Source organism: Narcine bancroftii, chromosome 6 (assembly GCF_036971445.1).
Source record: "Narcine bancroftii isolate sNarBan1 chromosome 6, sNarBan1.hap1, whole genome shotgun sequence".
Lineage (NCBI taxonomy): Eukaryota > Metazoa > Chordata > Chondrichthyes > Torpediniformes > Narcinidae > Narcine > Narcine bancroftii.
The window spans coordinates 226,248,336-226,274,916 of NC_091474.1; the positions used below are offsets into that span (position 1 = coordinate 226,248,336).

The 26,581-nt window shown below is 39.6% G+C and overlaps 1 protein-coding gene across 1 annotated transcript in view; it reads left to right on the plus strand.

Annotated features, from left to right (window-relative positions):
* Positions 1–26,581, plus strand: part of cdc40 (cell division cycle 40 homolog (S. cerevisiae)) — a 154,892-nt gene that overhangs the window by 103,980 nt on the left and 24,331 nt on the right. The window contains exon 12 of the mRNA XM_069887585.1: positions 7,002–7,135. Within this exon, the coding sequence (XP_069743686.1) occupies positions 7,002–7,135 (134 nt within the window). The remainder of the gene's footprint in view (positions 1–7,001; positions 7,136–26,581) is intronic.

Below are 26,581 nucleotides of genomic sequence, written 5' to 3' on the forward strand. Positions count from 1 at the left end.
GATCCAGCTGCGCTGGATGGGTCACGTCTCCAGAATGGAGGACCATCGCCTTCCCAAGATCGTGTTATATGGCGAGCTCTCCACTGGCCACCGTGACAGAGGTGCACCAAAGAAAAGATACAAGGACTGCCTAAAGAAATCTCTTGGTGCCTGCCACATTGACCACCGCCAGTGGGCTGATAACGCCTCAAACCGTGCATCTTGGCGCCTCACAGTTTGGCAGGCAGCAACCTCCTTTGAAGAAGACCGCAGAGCCCACCTCACTGACAAAAGGCAAAGGAGGAAAAACCCAACACCCAACCCCAACCAACCAATTTTCCCCTGCAACCGCTGCAATCGTGTCTGCCTGTCCCGCATCGGATTTGTCAGCCACAAATGAGCCTGCAGCTGACGTGGACTTTTTTACCCCCTCCATAAATCTTCGTCCGCGAAGCCAAGCCAAAGAGAAAAAAAATGCTATGATATTCCTACAAACAGATCATTCTGGCTTGGGCACTGCACGTTATCAATGTTAATTGCCCAGACCTGTCTCTGAGGGAGGAGATTAACATATCCAGTGCCTCTGATTTGAGAAATCCGAAATCCTGTTTTCAATTTACTTTCTCTCCAAAGCTTGTTAATGTGTTGCAGCATGATATCATCTATATAATGGGCCATTGACACCTCTGGGGGAAAATGATTGGGTGTTAATTGTCTCATGTCCCATTTAAATGCAAATTTCTTTTGTCCGACAGAATTTAGAATACTACACCCATGCATTAAATGTGTGTGCACATTATAAGAAAATATTTGAAACAATTTAAGATTTTCTGCACGGTATATGAGTGAAAATACGATAATGCATTAATAGTAAATCATGAAAATCTATAAACATGGTGGTTAATGCATTAAAGGTAAAGGTTCCATTATTGTCACATAATACTACATTTACAATATAACATCCATGGAATTCTTTAATTTTCGCCTACCGTAAGGAAGACAGAGAGTCGCCACTTTGTCCAGTGCCCCTCACATTAATAGCATGGTTCAAAAAATCACTGATTTCCATTCCAACTTCTTTTCTGTTTCTAAAGTATAACACACAAAGTACTCGGGATTTTTGCAGCACTGTCCAACGATGTGCAACTTGCATTTGGGCACTACTTTGAAAATTTCATTTCAGTATTCTTGGGCTACTCTTCTTCTTCTTCTGGCTCTCCATCCCATAGGATGATGATGGTTCCTTTCTGTCAGTTTGTGGGGTTTGATATGTGCATCCTGGAGTGTCTGTACAGGCCGATCCTTGACGGGCCCTGCTGGCCACATACTTGGCAGGTGAGGCCTGGAGGGGCAACAAGGGCTGAAGCTCTGTTGTGGCATTTCCTGTCCCTTTCCTCTGTTGCCTCTTTGAACTTTTTCCTCAGCAGGGTCCACCCCTTTTCTGATGGTGTCCCTCCACTGTGAGCCATCTTGAGCCAGATGGGGCAATGTCAGCTTTTTTTTTTTGAGGTTCCTGTGCAAAACATCCTGGTACCATAGTTGGTGGCCTCCTCATTTTCAGGCACCACTGGACAGTTGGCTGTACAAGATGCCCTTGGGCAATATTCCATCGGGCATTCTGACAACATGTCCTACTCAGTGCAGTTAGGCTGATATCACCAAGATGAAACTGCTGGCATTCTGGCTCGAGAAAGGACCTCAATATTGGAGACCTTGTTTCACCAGGTGATCTTCATTAGAAAATGTAGGTGATGCTGCTGTTGTTGGTCAAGCTGACATAAGTGATTCTGATATGGGCTCCACATAGCAAGGCTGTTATTGTTTTTGCTCTCAGAATTGCGAAGTTGAGGAGCCTGCCATCAGTCCTCGATTGGAGGAAGTCCCCTAACTTCATGTCTGATGTGGCATCCTGAAGAACAGCCAAAACACAACCCCGTTTTACACCGCTGCTGATGGGAAATGGATCTGACAACTCACCACACATATTGTTGCGGCCTTCCATACCTTCGTGGAACTGGCAGATGATGTTGGTTAGGCTTGGAGGTCAACCGAATTTTGGTAAGAGCTTCCACAGACTAGCTCTGTCAAATGTGACATAGAGACTTCTCTGCTACTCAACACATTTCTCTTGGAGCTACCTCAGTGAGAAGGCCTTATCCACTACTATCGCCTGCAGAAAAGCACACTGGCTTTCTGGAAAGATGTTGTCATTAATGTTTGGCACCAAACGTCTAAGGATGATCTTCGCGAGACATTTTCCTGCAAATGACAGAAGATGAGTGCTATGATAATTGTTCCAATCTCTCTTGTCTCCCTTGTTCTTATAGATGGTCACGATTGATGAGTCTTTGAAGTCTTGTGGTAGTTCTGCAGCTCCCCACAGTCAGTGTGGGGAGCATAATGTCAGTGTGTTATCACCATACTGGTATATCTCAGCTGTAATTGTAAGGTAAAACATCATGAGATGGGAATGTGTAGGGAGTTACCCTGTACAGGGCAGTAACAAGAAGGGGAGGTGTCCTTGTACTCCTGTTAGGTAAAACATCATGAGATGGGACCGGAGAAGGAGTCACCCAGTACTAAGGAGTAACAGAATGCATCCTTGTACTTACAAGATAAGAGAGACATTGATGGATTGAGAGGCAGGAAGCTAGCAGGGAAAGGATAGCAACAGTTTTAGTCATTGGACAAGTAATGATATGATGATGTTCTAAGCATGTATCCAAGGGTATAAAAATCACCATTTTGCTGATAACGGCAGAATGCATTCTCCGACTAACTTTGTTAGTCGCAAGTGTTACAATCCGGTAATAAAGAACAAAGAACCCTGATTTCGACTCAGCCTGGTGTTTGTCTCACTCATTCATGAACAAAGCAGACCTAACATAATACAGTAAGGCCCTTGTGATTTGTTGGATTTTAGCTGTTTGATGGATTTGATGACTTTATGAAGAATAGATGGAGCATCTACCTTGAACAATATGGTCAAAGGTGTACTCTGCCTAGTGCTTCATCGGTGACGGTTCCTGGTGTAGAGCGCGTCGAAAGAACCAAAGACTTGTTGATCCAAAGCAAGGCTTTTATTAACTAAAAGACTGGAACATATCGCATGTAGGTCGACCAGTCCAGAATGACCTGGTCTGGCTAGGAGCAATCCTTTAAGACCTGCCAGTAGGCGTGGCTACGCTCTCAGCCAATCACAGTCATCCTACACTACAATCTGTACACATTGCTGATAGAATCTGTACTATCACATATACAACAGCTCATAGAAATGTTCTTGCTATCTTTTCATATGCTCTGGCTTCTCAGTAAAGATGGATGTACTATCATTGCTCAGGAGTTGTGAGGTACCTTGCTTTGATGGGCCATTCACAACCTTGATTGCTTCATAGAAGCTTCTTGAATCATTACAGGCAGTGAAGGTTGTAACTCCTTTTTAAAAAAAAATTATTTAAAGCTTGAAATTCCTTAGCCTTATTCACCCACCACTGGTCTTTCATAGCTCTGAGCTGCCTCTGCACTTTTTTTTGTAATTTGAGTTTGGATATCGAAGAAGAGCTTGGTGTGCAACTGCCTTAGCTCTTAGAAGGTCTTGCGCAGATTGGTTGTTCTCATCAAACCAGTCCTGATACTTGTGCTTGACCTTCCCAAAGGTGTCCTGGGTAGTTCTTTGAAAGCATTCCAGTGCTCAGTAATATTGTCTGGTGGATTTTCAACCAGTCTGCTTAGCGCAGTTTCCATGGAGGATTTTAGGGCATCAGCACACTCACGGTGTTTCAATTTGGTGGTGTTCAGCTTTTTGGGTGGTTTGGCTGCAATCAGTCTGCATGGAGGTTTGATTGATAAACCAACCACACTATTTGATGATCAGTTGAGCCTTCATCTCCACGCTTAACTCTGGTGATACGAACGTCAGAGATTTCTTGTTGTCGAGTGATGACGTAGTAAATGAGATGCCAGCTTTTAGATCATGGATGCATCCACATGCATTTGAACTTTGGCAATCTCAACACTGTGTTAGTTTGAGTTCTGCGCACATTGAGAGAATCAGTAGACAATTACCTTTACTGTTGAAAATTCCTTGACGTCCCATTACACCAGGCCACACAGTGGACTCCTTGCCAACCTGAGCTTTAAAATCTCCCAGCAACAGCAGCTTATCGGAAGTTGCCACGCTTCTGATGGGTTTTCAGCTCACTATAAAATTCCTCCTTGACTTCACTGGGATTAGTCAGAATTGGGGCATAAACATTGACTGTGGTGAGGTGGCACTTTGCCTGCAGAGGTATTCACAAGGTCTGGATTTGATCATATACAGCAACTGGCAGGGATGGTAACTTTGCTGCGAGGGAGTTCTTGATAGCCAAGCACACACCAGATTCTCTTTTTGCCTCTGGGCTTGCCAGACCAGAAGAATGTGTACCTTTCTCTTCACGCAACGTGCCCTCTCCAGCAAGTCGAGATTCGTGGAGAGCCACAATGTTCACTCTGTAGTCCTTGAGCACACAAGCAACAAGTGCAGTATGTCTCCCTGGAAATCGGAAATAGCATTGTCCAGTAGAGTTCGTATATTCCATGAGGCGGCAATCAGATTCTGTTTGTGATCCTTCCGCTAGCGTTGGACGAGCCACCAGCTGCAGCAGATTGGCCAGATGTGAGCGGGTTTTGTTTGAGACACCTTTTCTGGGCCCTTCCCTTATTGTAGGGTAAGCAGTGCCTCTCTAAACATAGCTGCTCAGACGCTGAGGGTGCTGCCTCACTGGATCTCTGCTCTGTAATCCATGTGCAACCACTCTCCCCCTGCCGTCTGCATCCAGTCTTGTGACTATGACTTTCAGCTGGTCAAGTCTATCGCTTCACCACTTTTCCGTCACGACAGGACTTCGGTGAGGGTACCCCACTCCTCAGAAAGGAACAACATGTGTGTGAATGGATTTTTGGTGAGTAGGGGGTTGCACATCTAAACCTTCATAGCACAACTTTAAAAGAATCTCTTAAACTAGTTCAAGTCCCATCCTGGGAATCAAACTCAAGATAATCCCCTTTTAAGGTATTCACTTAATTAGTCTCTTATCTACTGTATGCGCAGTTAAACTTTACCTCCTGGGCTCTGCTCCCTCCCTCTCTCCTTCTGATCTATCTCTGGTCTTCCTATTTTTATTTCCTATCCCATACTGTTCCTCCAGCCCCCCCCCCCATTACTCCTCCCTCTCACCTTTTTGTTCTATTGACCTACTTTCCACACTTTCACTCACAGGATCTGGTTTCATCTCTCCCTTAATGGTTCCCATTATCAGCTTCTTTAATTATCAGGTTCTAGAACTTGGTAACCTTTGTCTTCACGCTCTCCACCATCGCCCCTGCCTGCTTATCCACCTTTGGTTCTATCTGACCTTTTTTTTCCACTTTTTCTGCTTCTACCTATCATCCATTTGCCCCTGTCTCCAAATTACGCTCTACCCTCTCTCTCTCCCCCTCACTGACCTTAGTTCATCTGCTCATCAACCTTTCCCTCTTCTTTGTCCGCCTACACCTATTGGCTCCTGCCCCCATCTCCTCTTCATACTAACTATCTTCAGTATCCACCCTCGTTCAACTGGAAATATCGACAATTCCTTCCCCCAACCCCATCCCTCTGATGCTGCCCAGTTCTTCCAGCAGTTTGATTTTTATATCAGTCTCCTTTTTGTAGTGAGTCCATCCCCTAAGTCCTCTCTCCTGTGGCCCTTCCCTCCCATCCTTTCCTCTCCCTTCCCTTGATCTTTATATTGCTCACAGACCGAATCCCAGACCTGTCTATGGCCCTGTTCATACCTGCTTTCCATTACATGTTTGGCATGCTGCAGTGCACATAGGAAGGGCCTGACACTGTGTAAGTCTAATTTTGTTGAACACAATGCCTTGGAATAATTGAATTTCTTTATTTATATATTTTTATTAATTTTAATAAAAAAACTCTATATACATGATTTCTAAAAATATACATGAATTTCTAAACAGCAAGACCTTTACCAAAATGGTTACTGGTATATTGAGGAATTTCCATTTAGCATGTTATTTTTACCAAGAAATTCTTGTTAACCATTGTTTTGTAGACAATAACAGTTAGGTTGCAGTAGAAATATGTTAAAGGAAGTTTCTGTAGATTTGTTCATCAATTAAATGCCCCAATAGTAATAATTCCCAAAAAAGATTTTATTCCACACAACCGTTTGCAAGTTTTTAACCATAATATTTAAGTAGCAATTTTTAAAAGTTTTTAAACAGAATAATGCCTTGCAGAAATACTCTCATTTTTAATTTTAGTTGGGTTAGTTATGTAAGATGTATTTGGGAATATAGAAACATCACTATTGGTCATGGTCTCAAAAAGAGGGATGGGTCATCTGTGATTGAAATAGGAACAATTTCTTGAAATGGAATGTGGTGAATCTTTGAAATTCTTTGTTCTGGAGATCCTTGAAGATGATACCATTGATTTCATTCAGAATAAACTTCTGGATAGAAAATAAATTGAATGATAAGGGGTAGGACAGTAAAGTGGTGTTTGAGGAAAAAGATCAGCAGCGATGTTATTGTTTAGTGGAGTAGGTTTGAAGGAACAATTGTCTACTGCTGCTATTTCTTGTGTTCTTTTGTTCCATTATTTAAGAACCAGGTCTGGTTTTGGGACCAAATTATCTGACATTGTTGTGCACTTCCAGCTTTCACAGTTCAACATTGTTTATCCCTTGTTATAAAATGCAAATAGGAAAGTATCTGGAAATTTATCTGGTATTTAAATAAGGAAACCCCCAGTTGCCAAAGACCACAGATAAGTACTAGTTAATATGTAGAAAAAATATATGAATGAATAATTAATGTTTTAAAATATTTATCTTAAAAATCTGCATTTCTCATATTCAAAGATAAATTTTACAATCTGTTATGTTAATTGAGCAGATACATCTACATTATCTTGAAGGAAAGTCATCACCCTCAAAATGCTCAATGTGGGGAATCAATTTTTCTTTCTGCAGTGGGACATTCGATCTGGAGAGATTGTGCAGGAATATGATAGGCATCTAGGAGCTGTTAATACAATCACATTTGTGGATGAAAACCGACGATTTGTGAGTACATCTGATGACAAGAGCCTCCGCGTGTGGGAATGGTAAGTTTCCTTATCACTGTAAAGGAAAGAACTGGCATTCATTTTTTGTGGCTGTGTGAGACAGAGGAAAAATTCTGAAAGGATTTGTGGAATTGATTTGTGCCTAATTAGACTATAGAATGGTCCATGCAATACTGCAGTTATCTGTATACAAGCTTCAAATTTGCTTCTATATAGAATGCTACAGCACAGAAAACCAGCTGTTCAGCCCCTCTAGTCTGTACTGACCATCATCTCATTAGTCCCACTGACCTGCTCCCATTCCATACCCCTCCAGCCCTCTCACATCCATGTACCTATCCAATTTACTCTTAAAACATGATAGAGTCTGCATTCACCACATCAGATGGCAGCTCATTCCATACTCCCACCACCCTCTGAGTGAAAAACTTCTCCCTAATGTTCCCCTAAACCTCTCCCCCTTCAGCTTAAAACGATGACCTCTTGTATTTATCTCCCCCAATCTAAGTGGAAAAAGCCTATTCACATCACTCAATCTATACCTCTCATAATCTTGTAAACCTCTATCAAATCACCCCTCATTTTTCTTCACTCAAACCCCTGAAGACCCACCTAGTAAATCTTCTCTGCACTCTTGATTTTATTGATATCCTTCCTGTAGTTAGGCCCCCCAGAACTGTACACAATTCCACATTAGGCCTTATTAATGACTTAAACTATTTCAATATAACATCCCAACTCCTGTACTCAATAGTTTGGTTTATAAAGGCTAAGATGCCAAAAGCTTTCTTTACGACCATGTCTACCTGTGACACCACCTTCAGGGAACAATGTATCTGCACTCATAGATCCCTCTGTTCCTCTGCACTCCTTAGTGCCTTATCATTTACTATATATCTCCTATCTTGGTTTGCCCTTCCAAAATGCATCACCCTACATTTGTCTGCATTAAACTCCACCATTCTCCTAGCTGGTCCAGATCCCTCTGTAAGCATTGATAACCTTCCTCACTGTCCACACGCCTCCCATCTTTGTGTCATCAGCAAACTTGTTTTTTCATTTTTCACACTATGAACCATATTGACCAAAATACACACAGACATTTCCCTCTTGAATATCCAGTGTCATTTTCTCCCCTTCCCTCCCTCCCTTCCCTCCCTCCTTCCCACTCACTCAACATTCAACATATACGATACAATAAACCCATTAAACAATGTCATCACACAATGAAAATAAGCAAGAAAATTGTGTCATCTACTTTTACATACTGGGTCAGTTCATTTCGTCTTCTCCTTCTGTCATTTTAGGCAGTGGAGGTCTGCGGTAGGACTTCTCTGTTGTGTTCCATGTACGGTTCCCAAATTTGTTCAAATACTGTGATGTTATTTCTTAAATTATATGTTATTTTTTCCAATGGAATACATTTATTCATTTCTATGTACCATTGCTGTATTCTCAGGCTATCTTCTAATTTCCAGGTTGACATAATACATTTTTTTTGCTTCAGCTAAGGCTATCATAATAAATCTTTTTTGTGCTCCATCCAAATCGAGACCTAGTTCTTTACTTCTTATATTACTTAGAAGAAAGATCTCTGGAATTTTTGGTATGTTGCTTTTTGTGATTTTATTTAATATCTGGTTTAGATCTTTCCAAAACTTTTCCACTTTCTCACATGCCCAAATTGCATGTACTGTTGTTCCCGTTTCCTTCTTACAGTGAAAACATCTATCTGATACTGTTGGGTCCCATTTATTTAACTTTTGGGGCGTGATATATAGCCTGTGTAACCAATTATATTGTATCATGCATAACCTCGTGTTTATTGTATTTGTCATAGTTCCGGAGCATAGCTTTTCCCATGTTTCATTCTTTATCTTTATATTTAGATCTTGTTCCCATTTTTGTTTGGGTTTACAGCTTGTTTCCTCGTTCTCTTTCTCTTGCAGTTTGATGTACATGTTTGTTATAAATCTTTTAATTATCATTGTGTCTGTAATCACGTATTCAAGATTGCTTCCTTCTGGTAACCTCAGCCTGCTTCCCAATTTGTGTAGGTTTTCAGTTGGTGGTATGCAAACATTGTACCGTGAATTATACCATATTTGCACTTCATTTGTTCAAAAGATAATAATTTATTTCCTGAAAAACAATTTTCTGTTCTTTTGATCCCTTTTCTCTCCAATTCTCTAAAGGAAAGGTTATCTATTGTGAAGGGGATTCATTGATTTTGCGTCAATATTAATTTTGGTAGTTGATAATTTTTTTTTCCTTTCTACATAAATCTTCTTCCAAATGTTGAGCAGATGGTGCAGTACTGGTGAATTCCCATGTTGCACCAGCTTTTCATCCCACTTGTATGGTATATGTTCATGTACCTTTTCCCCTATTTTATCTAGTTCTAATCTGGTCCAATCTGGTTTTTCCCTTGTTTGATAAAAATCTGATAAGTATCTTAATTGTGCTGCTCTGTAATAATTTTTAAAGTTTGGTAGCTGTAAGCCCCCTTGTTTGTACCATTCTGTTAATTTATCTAGCGCTATCCTCGGTTTTCCCCCCTTTCCACAGTCGGCAAACTTGTTGATCCAATTCACAACATCATCATCCAGATCAATGATGTATATACAACAAACAATAATGGTCCCAACACTGGTCACAGGCCTGCATTTTGAGAAGCAATCATCCACTACCACCCTCTGTCTTCTCCCACATGGTCAATTTTGAATCCAGTTTATTACCTCTCCTTGAATACCTATTGTCATAACCTTCTGAACTAACCTCCCATGTGGGACCTTGTCAAAGGCTTCACTAAAGTTCATGTAGACAACATCATAACCTTTCCTTCATCCACCTTCCTGGTAACCTCCTCAGAAAACTCCACAAGATTTGTTAAACATGTCCTATCATGCACAAACCCATGCTGGCTATCCTTAATCATCCCTTGTCTGTCCAAATACCTATATATCCTGTCAGTTCAGAACTCCTTCCAAAAATTTAATGGCTCACCGGCTTACAATTACCTGGTTTTTTTTTTGGTTTTTTTTTGGACCCTTTTTTAAACAATGGGGCAACATGAGCTAATCCTCTAGCACCTCATCCTTGGCTAAGGACAATTTGAATACATCAGCCAGGGCCCCTGAACTTTCTTCACTTGTTTCCCTCAAGGTTTGAGGAGATATCATATCTGGCCCAGGTGATTTATCTACCTTTATTCACTGTAAGGCAGCAAGCACCTCTTTCATCTTAATCTCCATTTGTTCCTTGACTTTTCTGTCCATTTCCCTTCCTTATCCACTATGTCAGTTTCCTGAGTAAATACTGATGCAAAAAAAACTATAAGATCTCCCCATTTCTTTAGGCTCTACACATGGTTGACCACTCTGATCCTCTAGGGAACTAATTTTGTCCCTTATTATCCTTTTACTCTTAATATACTCTTAACCCCTTTGAGTTTACCTTCATATTATCTGCCAGAGCAATCTCATGTCTTCTTTTTGCCTTCCTGATTCCTTGAGTATTTTCTTTTTTTGTGCTCTTCAAGTGCCACATAAGCTCCTTATTGCCTATACTTGCTAAGCATCTCCCTCTTTTTCTTAACCAGATTACCAAAATCCCTTGAAAATCAGAATTCCCTGTGCCTAGTAACTTTAATTCCTACAGGAACATGCAAACTCTGCACTCTTAAAATTTTGCTCTTGAAGGCCATCTACTTTCCTAACACACCTTGCCATAAAACAACATATCCCAATCCATTCTTAAATCCTTCCTCATTTCCACAAAATTTGCCTTCCTCTAATTTAAAATCTCAACATGAAGACCAGATTTATCCTTTTCTTTTAAAAAAAAACTTGAAGCTAATGACATTATGGTCACTGGACCTAAAATGTTCACCTTCACGTACATCTGTCACCTGATCTGCCTTGTTCTCCAATAGGAGATCAAGTACTGCATCCTTTCTCATTGGTACCTCTATGTATTGAATTAGAAAACTTGAACACATCTCACAAACTCCAAGCCTTCCATCCCTTTTACAGTATAGGATTCCAGTCAATATTTGGAAAATTAAAATCCACCTACTATCACAACGTTCTGCTTCCTACATCAGTCTGCTTTCTCTCTACAGATTTGCTCCTCCAATTCTCTCTGGCTAGTGAGTGGTCTATAATGCAACCCAATCAATGTGGTCACACCTTCATTCCTTAACTCCACCCATAATAACCTCTGTAGACAGGTCTTCTTGACTATCCTGACTTCGCACAACTGAGATATTTTTCCTGACTAGCCATGCCACTCCTCCCCCTTTCATCCCTTCCTCTCTAGCAACGGAACCCCAGAACGTTAAGATGCCAGTCCTGTTCATCCTGCAACCAAGTCTCATTAATAGCAACAGTATCATAATCCCACGTGTCAATCCATGCCCTAAGATCATTACCTTACGAACAATACTACTTGCATTAAAATAAATACACCTGAGAAAATCTCCATCACATACAAACTTTTGATTTTTCTCTATACAAGCAGTCCTCACATGACCTTTATCCTCCTCCTTTCCACTAACTGCTCTAAAGTACTGGTTTCCCTCCCCCTGCAAATCTAGTTTAAACTCATTGGGACAAGATTAACAAACCTTCCCACAAGGATATTAATCCAATTCCAGTTCAGATACAATCTGTCCTATTGGTACAGATCCAACCTTCCCTGGAACACAATCTAGTGATCTAGAAACTTGAAGCCCTCCATCCTACACCCATTTCTCCAGCCATGTGTTATGTGATGCCTTATCCTCTTATTTCTAATCTGTCCAGCACATGACCAGGGAACCAATCCTGAGATCACTACCCTGGAGGTCCTCTTATTCGGCATAGCACCTAACTCCCAGAACTCTCCTTTCAGGACCTCTTTGCCCTTTCCACCTATGTCATTGGTCCCTACATGGACCACAACATCTGGCTAATCACCCTCCCACCTAAGAATATCGTGAACTCGATCTGTGATTTCCTATACCCTGGCACCAGGGAGACAACGTACCATCTGAGATTCGCGATCTCCTCCACAAATCCTCTCATCTAACTTCCTAATTATGGAATCCTCTATCACTACAGCCCCACCTCTTTTTTTTTTTTAAACCCCCCTTCCCTTCTTAGCCTCAGCACCAGACTCCATGCCAGAGACCTGATTGCCATTGTTTGTACCATGACCTGGTAGGTCATCCCCCTCAACAGTATTCAAAGCGACGTACTTGTTTTTCAGGGGGACGTCCACCAGGTGGCCCTGGTCTACCTGCCTGCTCCTTCTCCTAACTGTAATCCAACTACCCCTTTCTGTCTCCTAGGTGTCATAGTCTCCCTGTAACTCCTATCTTTCACACCCTCCACCTCCTGAATGCTCTTGAGCTTATCAACATGGCTTGTCAGGAGCATTAGTTGCATGCACTTGTCGCATTTGTAATCAAGGAAATTATTGACTTCCCTAACAATCCACATCATAGAAGAGGAACATTACGAAAATCCATTCCATTTAAAACTTTACTGGCATCTTTTAGTGGTTTAAAATTCTTGTGTGACTGGTTGCCAATTTCATATATTGAATCAGCTTGAGTATTTGTAAATATTTTGCAATTTAAATTAATCACCAATACTGATGAGATGACATCAATGGTTTTTTTATAGTTTCTGTCCATGCTGTTCATAGGTATGGACACTCTTCTGATACCTTGTCAAGTGGTCATTCCCCATTCACACTATTTAAATGTGAAATATATCACACCCCAAACACTAATTTCATAGTATGCTTGGAGCTTCCAAGAAGGCTGTTTGATCCATTGCTAGTTTTTGACCAGAGCAGCTCTTTTATTGCATTCCTCAGGCTTTTTCTCCTTAGTTTTGTACATTTTTCCTCACCCTCAGGCAGTGCAGTCCAGATTCTACCAACATACCATCAGTTTACTACCCTTGTATACCTGTGATCTCTAGTCCTTCCTTAACTTACACCAATGGGAACAGCCTTTCTCTGTCCAGACCCATCATTTATATGCTTCTATCATAATACTTTCAGTCCTATCTAAAAACAGTCTAGCTTTTCTTCTCCTTGCAACTGTAGTCCCTCCTCCCAGCAGCCATTCTCATAAATATACTTCAACTAAGGCCAAATCAGCTGTAGGCTTTTCTGCTCTTTACCTTTATTGATGTAGCCTCCGATTCTGCTGCCTTATTTATTGCTCTCTCAATTTGTCCTGCATTACTTTTAGAACAGTATCTTTTATTCTGTATTTCATTTCATTTTCTCATTCAGAATGCATTAAATTCATATTTTATTGCAATACACTTCACCTGCCATGTGCTTAGCAATTTCACCGATGTGCTTCAGCTTGTAACTATCTTTGTTGCAGTTTACATTGCTACCAAGTTTCTTATCAATCACAAATATAAAAATTGTGACTATCAACCCCCCCCCCCCCCCCCAGTGCAGGTCATTAATATATATCAAAAAGGAAAAAGGACAATGATCCTAACACCAATTCCTAGCGAACACAGCTTTTCACAATGGCTGTCTGTTGTCTGTCATTTAGTCAACCTTGTATCTATGTGCCCTTTATGCAACATATATGAACTTTACTGATTAAACCTATTAGATGACACCTTATTAAAAATCCTTCTGCAAGTCCATGTGTATAAAATCAACTGCTTTATCTTTGCTATCTGTTACATGATCAAAAAATGTATCAGATTGTGTAAATATGATTGACTTTTAATAAATAATTGCTGCCTTGTCTTTATTGATCCATTTTGCTCCAGGTGACTTGGAAAAATTAATGTTTCTGGGGTTACCCTGACTGGTATAGTTGCAAGATTTACAACACAAGGTTTGCAACACAAAATGCTGGTAAATTAGGCCGCATCCATGGAAGGCAATAAACGGTCAAGATTTTGGACCAAATCCCTTCAGCAGAACTGGAAAGAAAGAGGACAGAAGCTAAACTGAAAGAGTGGGGGTAGAGTGAGCACGAGCTGGCAGGTTATAGGTGAATACAGGTGGGTGGTGGTGGGGGAAAAGAATTGGGGGATAAAAAGGAGGTAGGAAGAAGAAGCAGAGGGCTAAAGAAGATGTATTCAGATAGGACAGAAGTAGATAAATGGAATAAAGGAGAAGGAGAGCTGAAAGTGATATGAGTGATAGGCAGGTAGAGAAGGTGTACCCCTATGTTGCTTTCATTGATCCTTGGCCCCATTCTTCCTTCTCCCATCAGGGACCCCAACAGTCCTTCCAGCATTTGCACTTCTTCCAATCTCGTGTTCTACATTTGGTGTACACAATGTGGCCTCCTCTACATTGGGGAAAAACAAAGGCAAGAGTGGAGTAATTGCTTTCAGGAGCACCTATGTCAGTCTCCAGGAGTGAGTCTGCTTTTGATTTCCTGTCGCTTCAATTCTCCATTTCATTCCGATCTCTCTCTGTGATCTCCTGCAGTGTTGCAATGAGACCTAACACGAGCTCAAGTAATGACACCTCCTCTTTCGCCCATGTATGTTGCAGCCTGCGGGATTCTCAATCGAATTAGACAGCTTCTAACAATTTGCTCTTTTCCTCTGTTTGCTATACCCCTCTTCCTTTTTCTTTTGTATATTCTGGCCTGCTGGATGGGTCCCAAAAATCACCACATCAGCAACATAATCCATATAGGAGCTTAAATGCCTGCTGATAGCTGCTCCTTTCATTGAAATGTTAACTGTTCCTCTTTCCATAGATATTGGTTGACCTGGGTTTTTCTAGCATTTTCTGGTTTTTATTTCAGATTTACAGCATCTTCAGTTTTTGTTTAGAGTCTTTTTCTTCATCAGTACTTTGGATGCCACCTTTTTCTAGTGAATAGCTTAACAGTGCCCTTAGTATTTTTATGTACTTTGCCGATTTTGTCCTTGATTGTTCCACTGTATTGCATACTACCCTTTTACTATTCAGATACCTATAGAATACTTAATTGTTTGTTCTCTTTCTGTATCTCTTTTATTATCCATAGAACTCTTGATTTGTTTATGCTTCCTTTGCATCTCATAAGAATGTGCCTGAGTTGTCTCTGAACCTTCTCTTCATCAAACGCAGACCATTGTTCTACCACAGTTTGTCAGCTTTTAGTTCCAAATTATCTGAGTTAGTTCCACTCTCATCCCTTCCTCCAATTAATTAATTATACTGTTTTTCAATAGCTAAGCTAAATCTTCTGATGTTATGATCACTATTTCCCAGATGGTTTTCTACTGAAACTTGGGGCATTGATCCAACTCATTCTTCAATGCCAGATTTAACAATACCTCTTTCCACATTAGAACAAAAGCATGCACCAAATAAAGTTGTTCTAGATGTACTATTAACAACTCTTAACTCTATCAGCCCTTAACAATATTACTATGCCATTTTACATTCAGATAATCAAAGTTACCCAGAGAACTGCTCAATCGTTTTGGTTTCATTGAGCATAAAAACCAGCCTTTTAACCCACAAGGACCATGATGAACATCAAGTATCAATACTACGTAAGAAATAGGACAAGGAGTTGGCCATCTTGCCTGCTCCACCTACCATGTCTGCCCTGGCCGTGGGTTCAGCCCTTTTCTCCATAATCCTTAATTCATCTACTATGCAGGAATCTATCTAACTGTGAGTAAGTGAGGCAATCTCTATTGCTTCCTTGGGCAAAGAATTCCACAGATTCACCATTCTCTGGGAGGGGGGGGGGGGGAAATAAAAAATATTTCTGTCCTTAATGTACTCACCAAATCTTGAGGCTATATCTCACCTACTAGTGGAAATTACTTTCCTGTCATTATCTTTTCAATCCCTTTCATAATTTTATGCTTCTATGAGATCTTCTTTTACTTGTATGACTTCCAGTGATTCATAGTCCCAGGTAAATCTCTCCTCTGCGGCAAACCCCTTAGTCTCCGTCGTCAACCTGGTGAACCTCCTCTGCACCGCTTCCAGTTTATCCTTTCTCAAATAAGAACACCAGAACTAAACTTCAGGTGTGGCTTCAGCAGAACCTGATAGTACTTTACTATCAGGAAACTGTTTGCTACCTTCGACCACATCGATGTCCTTTGTATTTTATATACAAGACTATTCCTTCTCTGTGGTCCCCTTACATATTTATTCCTTTATATCTCTCCTATTGTTGATGACCTATAGAATACTCTCTGGAGTATAATCTCTTTACACCCATTATCTCCAACACAGTAGTGTGTCTCTTAGAGCAGTGACATTGCAGAGACAGCACAAATAACCTTCATTGTGCCTGTGTAATGTAATTATGAATTTGTTGCAAAGGGTGTATCAAGTTTGAATATGATGTACCTTTCAATCGAATAGCACCCTTGTCATGCTCACACACGACGACTCTCCACTTAAAGGAGATACGGAAGAGAGTTGGCACCAAGTTTTATGTAAAGAATGTTAATATAGTCTGAGAATACAATTCTATGGTTCAAATTAGGATTTGACTTTTTTCAGTTTTATTCAACTTTTATTTGCTTTTGTTTTATGTCAATATCTAGAGCACATTTAGAATGTGGGAGAGTTGGGTAATTAGAGGAGAGATACTAATTCACAACTATGCAGAATATTTCTGTGAGAGCATTTTGCATCACATTCCCTTTCCCTTGTTTCCTAATGGTGGCAAACAGAGAAAATTAGATAGTTAGCCAGGGTCTTTTTTTTCTAGGGTGGCAAAAAAACTAGAGAAGGTAAGGGGAGAGAAATTTAAAGGAGATTTGAAGGGCATGATTTTTTTATAGAGGAGATGGTCATTTAAAAAGTTCAAAGATTCCTTTCATTTTCATGTTGTAGCATGCGCTACACGAAGTATGGAATAAGAACGAAATGCATATTCGAGTCGAGATCGAAGACTGATTTATAGCTCTGTTTATATTCACTCCTTGCCTCTGACAACAGGAGTGATGTCATCGCAGCACTGGTCTCTGACTGGCCAGTCTTCCTGCCATTGCCCATTGTTTCTCACCATGCAGGAGATCAAGCAAGATGATGGCCATTGGTCCCTGTGGGGCCCTCAAGATGGCCGCATTCGCCAACCATTTTGTGAGCTGGATCATGACTCGGTTTGCGGGCTGCTACAACATAATAATACATTAAAAATGTAACATATATGACATACTTCAAATTTTGTCTGCCATAAGGCAAGCAGAGTCATCATTATCATTCCCCAGTGCTCCTAATAATAGGAGAAAGAGAAGCAAAAGAGAGTCACTGAGTGTCTGGATTCACCTCCAGTGCTCCCACAGCCTCTGTCCCAACCAGACTCCTGTTCAAACCATCTGCAACCCGAATTCCACATCCAAACCTTCGATTATAATCAGGAGCCTTTCAGTGTCTGAGGTCCTTCTGGAGCCCTTCCTGCCCTCAGCACCCTCTCAAATCCTGGTTCCAATACCTGCTTCTCATAAGTCAGGTCCTACAGTCCACAGCCTGAATGGTCCTTCAACTGCAAGTCATCACCAGCCTGCCGCCTATGTGGGTCATTCAGCCACTGAGCCCCTTGCTTCTCTTTTTCAAAAGGGTGGGGGGAATTCTTCCCATTTCTGGTCCCCTGCGCCAGTCTGCTGCTCCCCCGGAGCCTGCAACCCCTTATGGTACACTGCCCAGTGTGAACATTGGCATCTTGAGCACTGAGCCCTATGGTTGCAGGGTTTAAAAGCAAAATACCGTCAGCTCATTTAATAAGCTGTTTAAAAGCTGTATGGAGCCACCGCCATTCGGGCTGGGTGGTTGGACCCTGCAGAGCAGCGCTGTATTTCCTTTCTCCACTCTCGGGTGCACACCAGAGGCAACAATTCCAAAGCAGTAGTTTCAGCAGTGCTGCCTTTTTTTTTGGTGTTTCCAAAGGAAATGATAAAGGGAGATAAAAGGCATTTAGACAGGATACTTGGATATTAACCTAATGTGAATAAATAAAATTAGCGTGATAGAAATCAAGGTCGGCATGAATAAACTGGGATAAAGATTGTTTCTGTGCTGGACAATTCCATGACTAACTAAAATCAAGTCAAAATAATCAATGACGAAAGAAAGCATTAAATTTTTTTTAAAAATGTAAATCCAGAATAAACCTGCATTTCTGAATACCAAGAACATATATATAAATATTTGAACTATCCATATGGCGAGCTCTCCACTGGCCACCGAGACAGAGGTGTACCAAAGAAGAGGTACAAGGACTGCCTAAAGAAATCTCTTGGTGCCTGCCCCATTGACCACCGCCAGTAGGCTGATATCGCCTCCAACTGTGCATCTTGGCGCCTCACAGTTCGGCGGGCAGCAACCTCCTTTGAAGAAGACCACAGAGCCCACCTCACTGACAAAAGACAAAGGAGGAAAAACCCAACACCCAACCCCAACCAACCAATTTTCCCTTTCAACCGCTGCAACCGTGTCTGGCTGTCCCGCATCGGACTTGTCAGTCACCAACGAGCCTGCAGCAGACGTGGACATACCCCTCCATAAATCTTCGTCCGTGAAGCCAAGCCAAAGATTTCACTCCATGTTACTTGTAAGATTCTCCAGAATCTGTCTCTGAGCATTGTAATTTACTGAAGAATATTCCATTCTGAAATATGAAATCTCTCTTGTCATGAATATCTGCTAACAGTAATCAGTTGTTCTATTAAGACCAATTGGTGTTGTTTCATCATTTTTATATAAAATTATGTTGCTTTTACTTTTAAACTGATTGGTTCTGGTTTATAGATTCTTTGTCGTTGGAATGAATTTGAAATTAACATTCGTAGTGGGGAAAATCTTTCATATTATTTTCAGTAATTTGTTTAGTTGTTGTATATGGTTTTGGAAAAGATCTTAAATTAATTAAATCAATTTGAATGCTTCCCTAAGGCTCTCAAATTTTAAAATTCAATTTATAGCTAAATCAAAGTTCAATTTTATTGTCAGAGTACATACATGACATCACATGCAACCCTGAGATTCTTTTTCTGCAGGCCAGGCAGAAAAACTGTACTCAAGAAAGTGATAGGTATACAAAAGAGAAATGTAAACAAAGCATGCAATACAGAAAAAAAAAAATTTAGTCATAAATAAAGTGCAAAGAAAGAGTCCTTGGGTGACTCTCCGATTCCTGAACCTGATGGTACAAGTCTGATGGCAGTAACAAGAACAGAGCGTGTCATAGATAGTATGGATCCTTGATGATTTCCGCTACTCTCCGAAGGCAGCATTCCACATAGATTTTCTTGATGGTGTGGGGAGAGTTTTGCCTGTGATGTACTATCTTTTGCAGGTCTTTCTGCTGAAATCTTTTGGTGCCCCCATTCTAGTCATGTGTAGCCAGTCAGCACACGTTCCATGATGCATCTGTAGACATTGGCTAAGGTTTTTGATGCGAGACTGAACCTGTGCAAATTCCTGAGGAGGTAGAGGCACTGATGTGCTTTCTTCATAATGCCATTCATGTGTTGGGTCCAGGAAACATCCTCCAAGATAGTTATTCCCAAAATTTTTCATCATCTCTGCCTCTGATTCCTCCAGAGATCACTTGATTGTCCACCTCTGGTTTTCCCTTCCTAAAGTTCACAACTCCTTGGTTTTGGTGACATTAAGTGAGAGATTGTTGTTAGTACACCAATCAGCCAAGTTTTCAATCTCTCTCTTATATGCAAAGTCCACACCTCCTTATATACAGCCCACTATTGTGGTATTGTCAGCAATTTGTAAATGGTGCTGTTATCACACAGTCATGGATGTAAAGCGAGTTGAGTAGAGGGCTGAACATACCCCTCTGTTACTTCGGTGCTTGATGGAGATTGTGGATCCAGGATCCAATTTACACAGTGGGGTATTGAGGCCCTGGTCTTGGAATTTGCTTCTCAGTTTTGAGGGAATAATGATGTTGAATGCTGAACTGTAGTCAGTAAAAGAGCATCCTGATGTATGTATTTTTGCTGTCCAGCTGTTCCAAGGTTTTGTGTAGACCCAGCGAGATGTCATCTGCTACAGACCTTTTGCTGCACTATACAAATTGGAATGAATCCATGTCACTGCTCAGGCAGGAAATAATAAGTTCAACATGCATCTTAAAGCATCATCATCGTGGAATTGTGGATGTGAATGCCACTGGTCAATCATCATTTAGGCAGGTTATCAAACTCTTGGGCATTGGTATGATTGAGACCTGTTTGAAACAGGAAAATTCCACGACCTTTCTGAGTGAAATGTTGAAGATATCTGTGAATACATTAGCCAAGTTGGTCAGCACAGGTTTTCAGTACTTGGTTGGGTACTCTGTCCAGAGCAGATGCTTTCTGTGGATTCACTCTCCTAAAGACAGCCTGCACATCAGCTTTTGAACACTGACAGTAGAGGATCATCGGGGACGCGAGGGTGTGCAGTAGTTCTTCCTTGGTCTTGTGGTCGAATCGGGTGTAGAAGGCATGAAGCTCATCCAGGAGTGAAGCTTTGCTAACTCCTAATGCATCAGATTTAGTTTTGTAGCACATTATGTCATTCAGGCCCTGCCACGGCTGTCAAGTATCCTGTATTGTTTCCATTCTAATCTGGAATCTCCACTTCACCCAGTAGGTTGTGCCTGCTCCTTGTATAGTGTTCTGGATCTCTGGACTTAAATTCCTGTGACCTAGCTCTCAACAGGTCCCAGATTTCATTGTTCACCCAGGCCTTCTGGTTGGGGAAAACCCTGAATGATTTGGTGTGGACACACTCATCCACAGCTGTTTTGGAAAAGTCCATAATAGCCCTGGTATAATCTTTCAGATCCTCAGCTGAGCCTTGAACACCGCCCAATCTGCTGAGATGAAGCAATCATATAACTGTTTATCAATGCTCATATTCTACATCATTTTTATAATGAGATACATCTGGTGCACAGAATGAAGTGTAATTAATGTAATGCCATTATTGTTTCTAACATACAAGCAAAAGCAAAGCATACAATCGTCATGTCTTCTTGGTGATTTTTGTGGGTAAAAATTAAAATTTTGTTGGGTTTATGATATTCCTGGACTGTTTTACATTATGCTGTGCAGATTATCAACATGTCTCATTGATCTCCAACGTTTCCTCCTGACTCACCAAGGCAGTTTTAACAAGTTTACTGCACTAAGTTTTTCCTAGCTTTAGATTTTTGTTTTGTCTGTTTGGCTTAGTTGGTGGTTGATGTGAGTCAGAAAATAGTAGATTAAAATCTCTACTTCAAGAATTGAATGAAACATCTAAACTGACTGAACGGAGTACTAAATAATTGGATTTTTTTATTTTAGATATGACGAGTTTGCCAAGGATTCTGTAGCTGTTCAAAACAGACTAAGAAATGTTACCGGGTGAGGGCATGGTGTGATGGTATGAGTAAGGGATGTGAAGAAAAGCCTCTCCTGGGAGAACTAATTAATACCTGACTTTAAGAAGTTTTTTTTTATTTCAAAGATTTTGGAACTTGCCTGCAAAATTTTTATCATGACTTCAAAGAAAGGGAAGACACAGACAAGTAAGAAAATAGTTGGGAAAGAAGTAAAAAAATAAGAGAAAGTTGGCCCTACCTTGATGTTGGAACCTCGGACTGAAGTTCCTCTTCGACTGACCAGAGCTGCAGCGGCTCGCATGCAGATGACACCAGCACCACCCCTCCTGAGAGCCAGAGAAGATGGCACTGGTCCAGAAGAGAACTGTCAAACTACAATAAACAACCCTGCATGCATGAGAGTTCACCCATGCATAGAATGGATCAAGCTGCTACTCTATGGGGAAGGAGTAAAGCTGTTGTCAGCAACGCTGCCCTGCAGGCTCTGCCTTCTGTGGAGTTGGAGGCAGACTCAGAAGTCCTCGTTTCTACACCTAGTGATTTGGGAGGAAGATCAAGATAGAGAGGAGGAAGAAGGACTAGAAGATGGAGATGAAGAAGCCCAACTAGTAGAGAGAATAGAAGCCATGCAGGTAAAGATTCCTGAAGCTTGAGGTCAAGGTAGAGGCAGACAAGAACAAACTTTTATATTAATAAGTTGCAGACAATGAGTGAGAAGATTGATATGCAATTTTAATATGTCAAAGGGGAGATGAAAAATATTAAGGAGGAAATGAAAAGATATACTAAAGTGGTTGATAAAGTTAAAGCCCAAATTCAGAAAATTGAAGATAACATTCAAGAGTACTGTAATGAGGTGGAACAATGTAAAGTGGAAAATTCAGCTCCGGCATGGGTTTTGCAGAGGGAGGAAATAACTTTTGGAAAAAATGGATATATTAGAAAATCATAGCTGAGGAAATAATGTGAAGATTATTGGTTGATAGAAGATTTTGAAGGCTCTAATCTTGTACAATTTTTTCAAAAATGGATCTCAGAAATTTTGGGTTCTGATAATTTCCGAATGGAATTGAATTGGATAGAGCGCATAGAAAGAAACGATTGCCTGGACAGGCAATTGATTGGATGCCTGCGTTATCAAGATAAAGAGACAATATTGAGAGTAGATGTTCAGAATGCTCAAAAGCATCAGGGCCCATTAATGGTGGCTGAAAGAAAGGTTTTTTTATGCAGATTTAAGAACGGTGATTGTGGGGGGGGAAAAAAGAAAGTTTAACCCGGCTAAATCAATTTTGTGGAGTAAAGGATACAAGTTTTCGTCATCCAGCTGCACTTAAGGTGTTTCTGGGAGAAAATCAAGCATGATTTTTTTGTAAATAAGGTGGAAGCTTTGGAATTTGCAAATTCTCTTCCAAGTATTAAACAGGATCATCAAATTTGTGTACAAAACTTGGGCATCCAACAAGTTTTATTAGATCAATCGGAGGTGATAAAAGTTGCAAGAAAAGTATTGATGCAACAAGAAATTGAAAACCTTGAGAACAAACAAAATGAATGGAGATCTCGAAGTGGCTGCCTACACCTAAAAATTACCTTTTTTAAATAAAATTATATAATGATTGTTCTCACTGGTGTGTGGGGGGATGGCGGGTGGAGGAGGTTTTTTTTAACCTTCTTCCTTTACTATTATGTGCCACCTTATGGCAAAGGCCAGTTCCTGAACAATAGATGTTTTTAAAGTTTTTTTTCTTTTTTTCTTTATTTTCTTTCTTTGGATGGAGATGTCAGGTGTGACTGATAGTCTTAAGATGGCGGAGGTCCAAGAGGAAAGACAAAAGAGAGTTCTGAATTTTTAGGAAATAGAGAAATGGCTGTTAGTAGGATGTTAAATTTTGTAAGTTTTAATATAAGAGAAAATTGCTTTATATGAAGAAATGCAAGTTGAAATTGCTTTTTTGCTAGAGACTCATTTAACAGAGAAGGAACATCAAAAACTAAAAAGAGATTGGGTCGGTCAAATGGTAGCTTCAACATTTAACTCTATTGCAAGAGGAGAAGCGATTTTGATTAAGAAGACTTTACATGTTAAAATTCAAAAAGTAGTTATGGATCCTGTAGGGAGATTTGTTTTGATTAGTTGTCAAGTTTATTCTGAAATAAACACTTGGGTGTATTTATGCGCCAAATGTGGATGATGAAGGATTTATTTGAGATACTCTTATGTTTTTAGCTGAAGCACCTGAGAAAGTTTTGATAGCAGGGGATTTTAATTGCTGACTTGATCCAGTGTTGGCTAAGTTAGCAAGATTAGATAGATGAGCTAAAACAGCAAAGATAATTTTGAGTTTGATGAAAGAGTTGAATTTGATAGATATTTGGCGAAGATTAAATACGAAAAGAGGATTATTTTTATTCATGTAGGCATTATTCTTATTCGAGAATAGACTTATTTTGAACATTAGTGCATTTACAAGGAAGAATTATGCATTGTAGAGTATAAAGCTAGAATTTTGTCTGATCATTCACCATTTTTGATGACATACTTAGTTCTTGAGAAGGTGGAACGGTTTACAGGTGAATTCTACATTGTTGAAGAGGGTGGATTTCAGACACTTTATAAGTAAACAAATTCAAGATTTTTAGAAATAAACTCCCATATTCAGTGGATGGGTAAAATACAGTTGACCCTGTGGTTAAGAAAAAAACATACAATTGCTGGAGAAACTCAGCAGGTCAAACAGTGCCTTTATGTCGCAAAGGTAAAGATACATCACCAACGTTTCGGGCCTGACCTGCTGAGTTTCTCCAGCATTTGTGTGTTTTTCCAATTCATTGGATAATAAGCATATTGTTGGGATGCATTGAAGATGTATTTGAGAGGTCAGATAATAAGTTATGCAGCGAAATTTAAGAAAGATTATATGAAAGAGATTGATCAATTGGAAAAGGAAATAGAAGGTTTGGTGAAAGATTTACAATGAAAGGCTTCTGATGAGAAAAGGAAGAAATTAATAACAAAAAAAACTTCATTACAACATGATTCAGACTTATGGAATGAAAAAAATTAATTGAGAGAACCAAGCAAAGATATTATGAATTAGGGGAAAGGGGTCATAAAGTTCTTGCTTGACAATTGAAAAAGGAACAAACTTCTAGAACAATTAATGTTTTTTTTAATTCAAGATTATTACTTATAAGAAATTAATGATTTATTTAAATATTTTAATTTTAATTTATATAAATCTGAGTCTAGTTGTGATGAGACTAAAATTGAGATTTTTTTAATCCCAAATAAGTATACCTAGCTTGAATCATCAGGAGCAAAGAGATTTAGGTGCTCCCTTTACAGCAAGAGAAGTCAGTGAGATATTGAGTTCATTGCAAATTGGTAAGTCATCGGTAGAGGATGGTTTTCTGCCTGAGTTTTTAAAGAAACTTAAGTACCCTTTAATACCCACTTTTATGGAGGTGTTAAATAAAGTGGCAGAATCTCTTTTTCAACTGCAATTATTAACGGTTATACCAAAGAAAGAGATCCGCTAAAGCCAGCATCTTATAGACCAATATCATTGAATGCAGATTATACAATTATTGCTAAAGTTTTAGTGAATAGATTAGCTAAATATTTACCAAATTTAGTTCATATGGATCAAACAGGGTTTGTTAACCATATAACAATTACAGCATGGAAACAGGCCATTTTGGTCCTTCTAGTCCACACTGAACTAAATACTTTCTTTTAGTCCCACTTACCTGCACCCTGCCCATAACTCTCTATTCCCCTCCCATCTATATACCTATCCTTCTTTTCTTTCTTTCTTTCTTTAGCTTGGCTTCGCAGATGAAGATTTATAAATGACAAAAATGACTCTACCGCCCGGAAGTTCATTAAAAAGCACAATCCACTAATAATGTTGCTAGATTGATTAGTCCAGAAAAGGGGTGACTTAAGTGTGGCAGTAGCTTTGGATGCAGAGAAGGCCTTTGACAAGCTAAAGTAGGACTTTTTGTTTAAGGTATTGAAAAAGTTTGGTTTTGGGCCAACATTTATAAATTGGGTTAAAGCCTTATATAAAAGTCCATGTGCAAAAGTGGTGACGAATGGACAAATTTCTATTTCTTTTCAATTAACTAGATTGAGTAGACAGGATTGTCATTTATCATCAACCCTGTTTATTTTGGCAATAGACAGTGGAGTTAATAAGACAAGATTTTAAGATAAAGATTAATCAAGAAGAATATAAAATAAATCTGTTTGCTGATGTTGTTTTGGTTTACTTGACAGATCCTATTAATTCTTTGTATCAATTACAAACAAGACTGGAAGAATATGGTGAAGTATCTAGGTATAAGATTAAATGGGATAAAAGTGAGATTTTGCCTTTAGTTAAGGATGACTATACTCATTGTACAAAGGCCACTCAATTTAGGTGGCCAGATGCTGGAATTAAATATTTTGGTATTCAGGCCACAACAATTCAAATAATTTATATAAATTAAATTTCTTATTGAGGATTTTGAATAAGTGGAATACCCTACCTATAACTTTAGTAGGTACAATAAACTGTATTAAGATTAATATTTTTCCTAGAGTTCAATATCTTTTTCAGTCGATCCCATCTCAATTCCTCAAAACATTTTTAATGATTTCAATACATATATTTGGAAGTTTTTATAGAAAGGGAAAATGGCGAGGGTTTCTATGGAAAAATTGACTTGGCAGTTTGAATTGGGTGGTTTAGAACTTACCCATTTTAGGAATTATTATAAGGCCGCCCAATTGAGATTTATTAATGTACTGTTTGGTATAGATAAAATTCCTGCTTGGGTTAATATAGAACTTGGTAAAATAGGAGAAATAAATTTACAGGATTTTATTTATAAATGGAATTCTAAATTATTAGAAGGAAGCAGAGATACACCTGTTTTGAAACATTTGATTAAATTATGAAATAAAATTGATTATGAAATAGGTGCAAGAATTTTAGTTTCAGGAAAAATGCCTTTATGTCAAAACATTCCATTTTCTATTAGTAATCAATTTTTGAGGACTTGGATGCAGATGGGTATTGAGAAGATAGAGGATTGTTTTGAAGCTGGAAGATTTATAATATTTGAATGGTGAAGAATAAATTTAATCTGCTTAATAA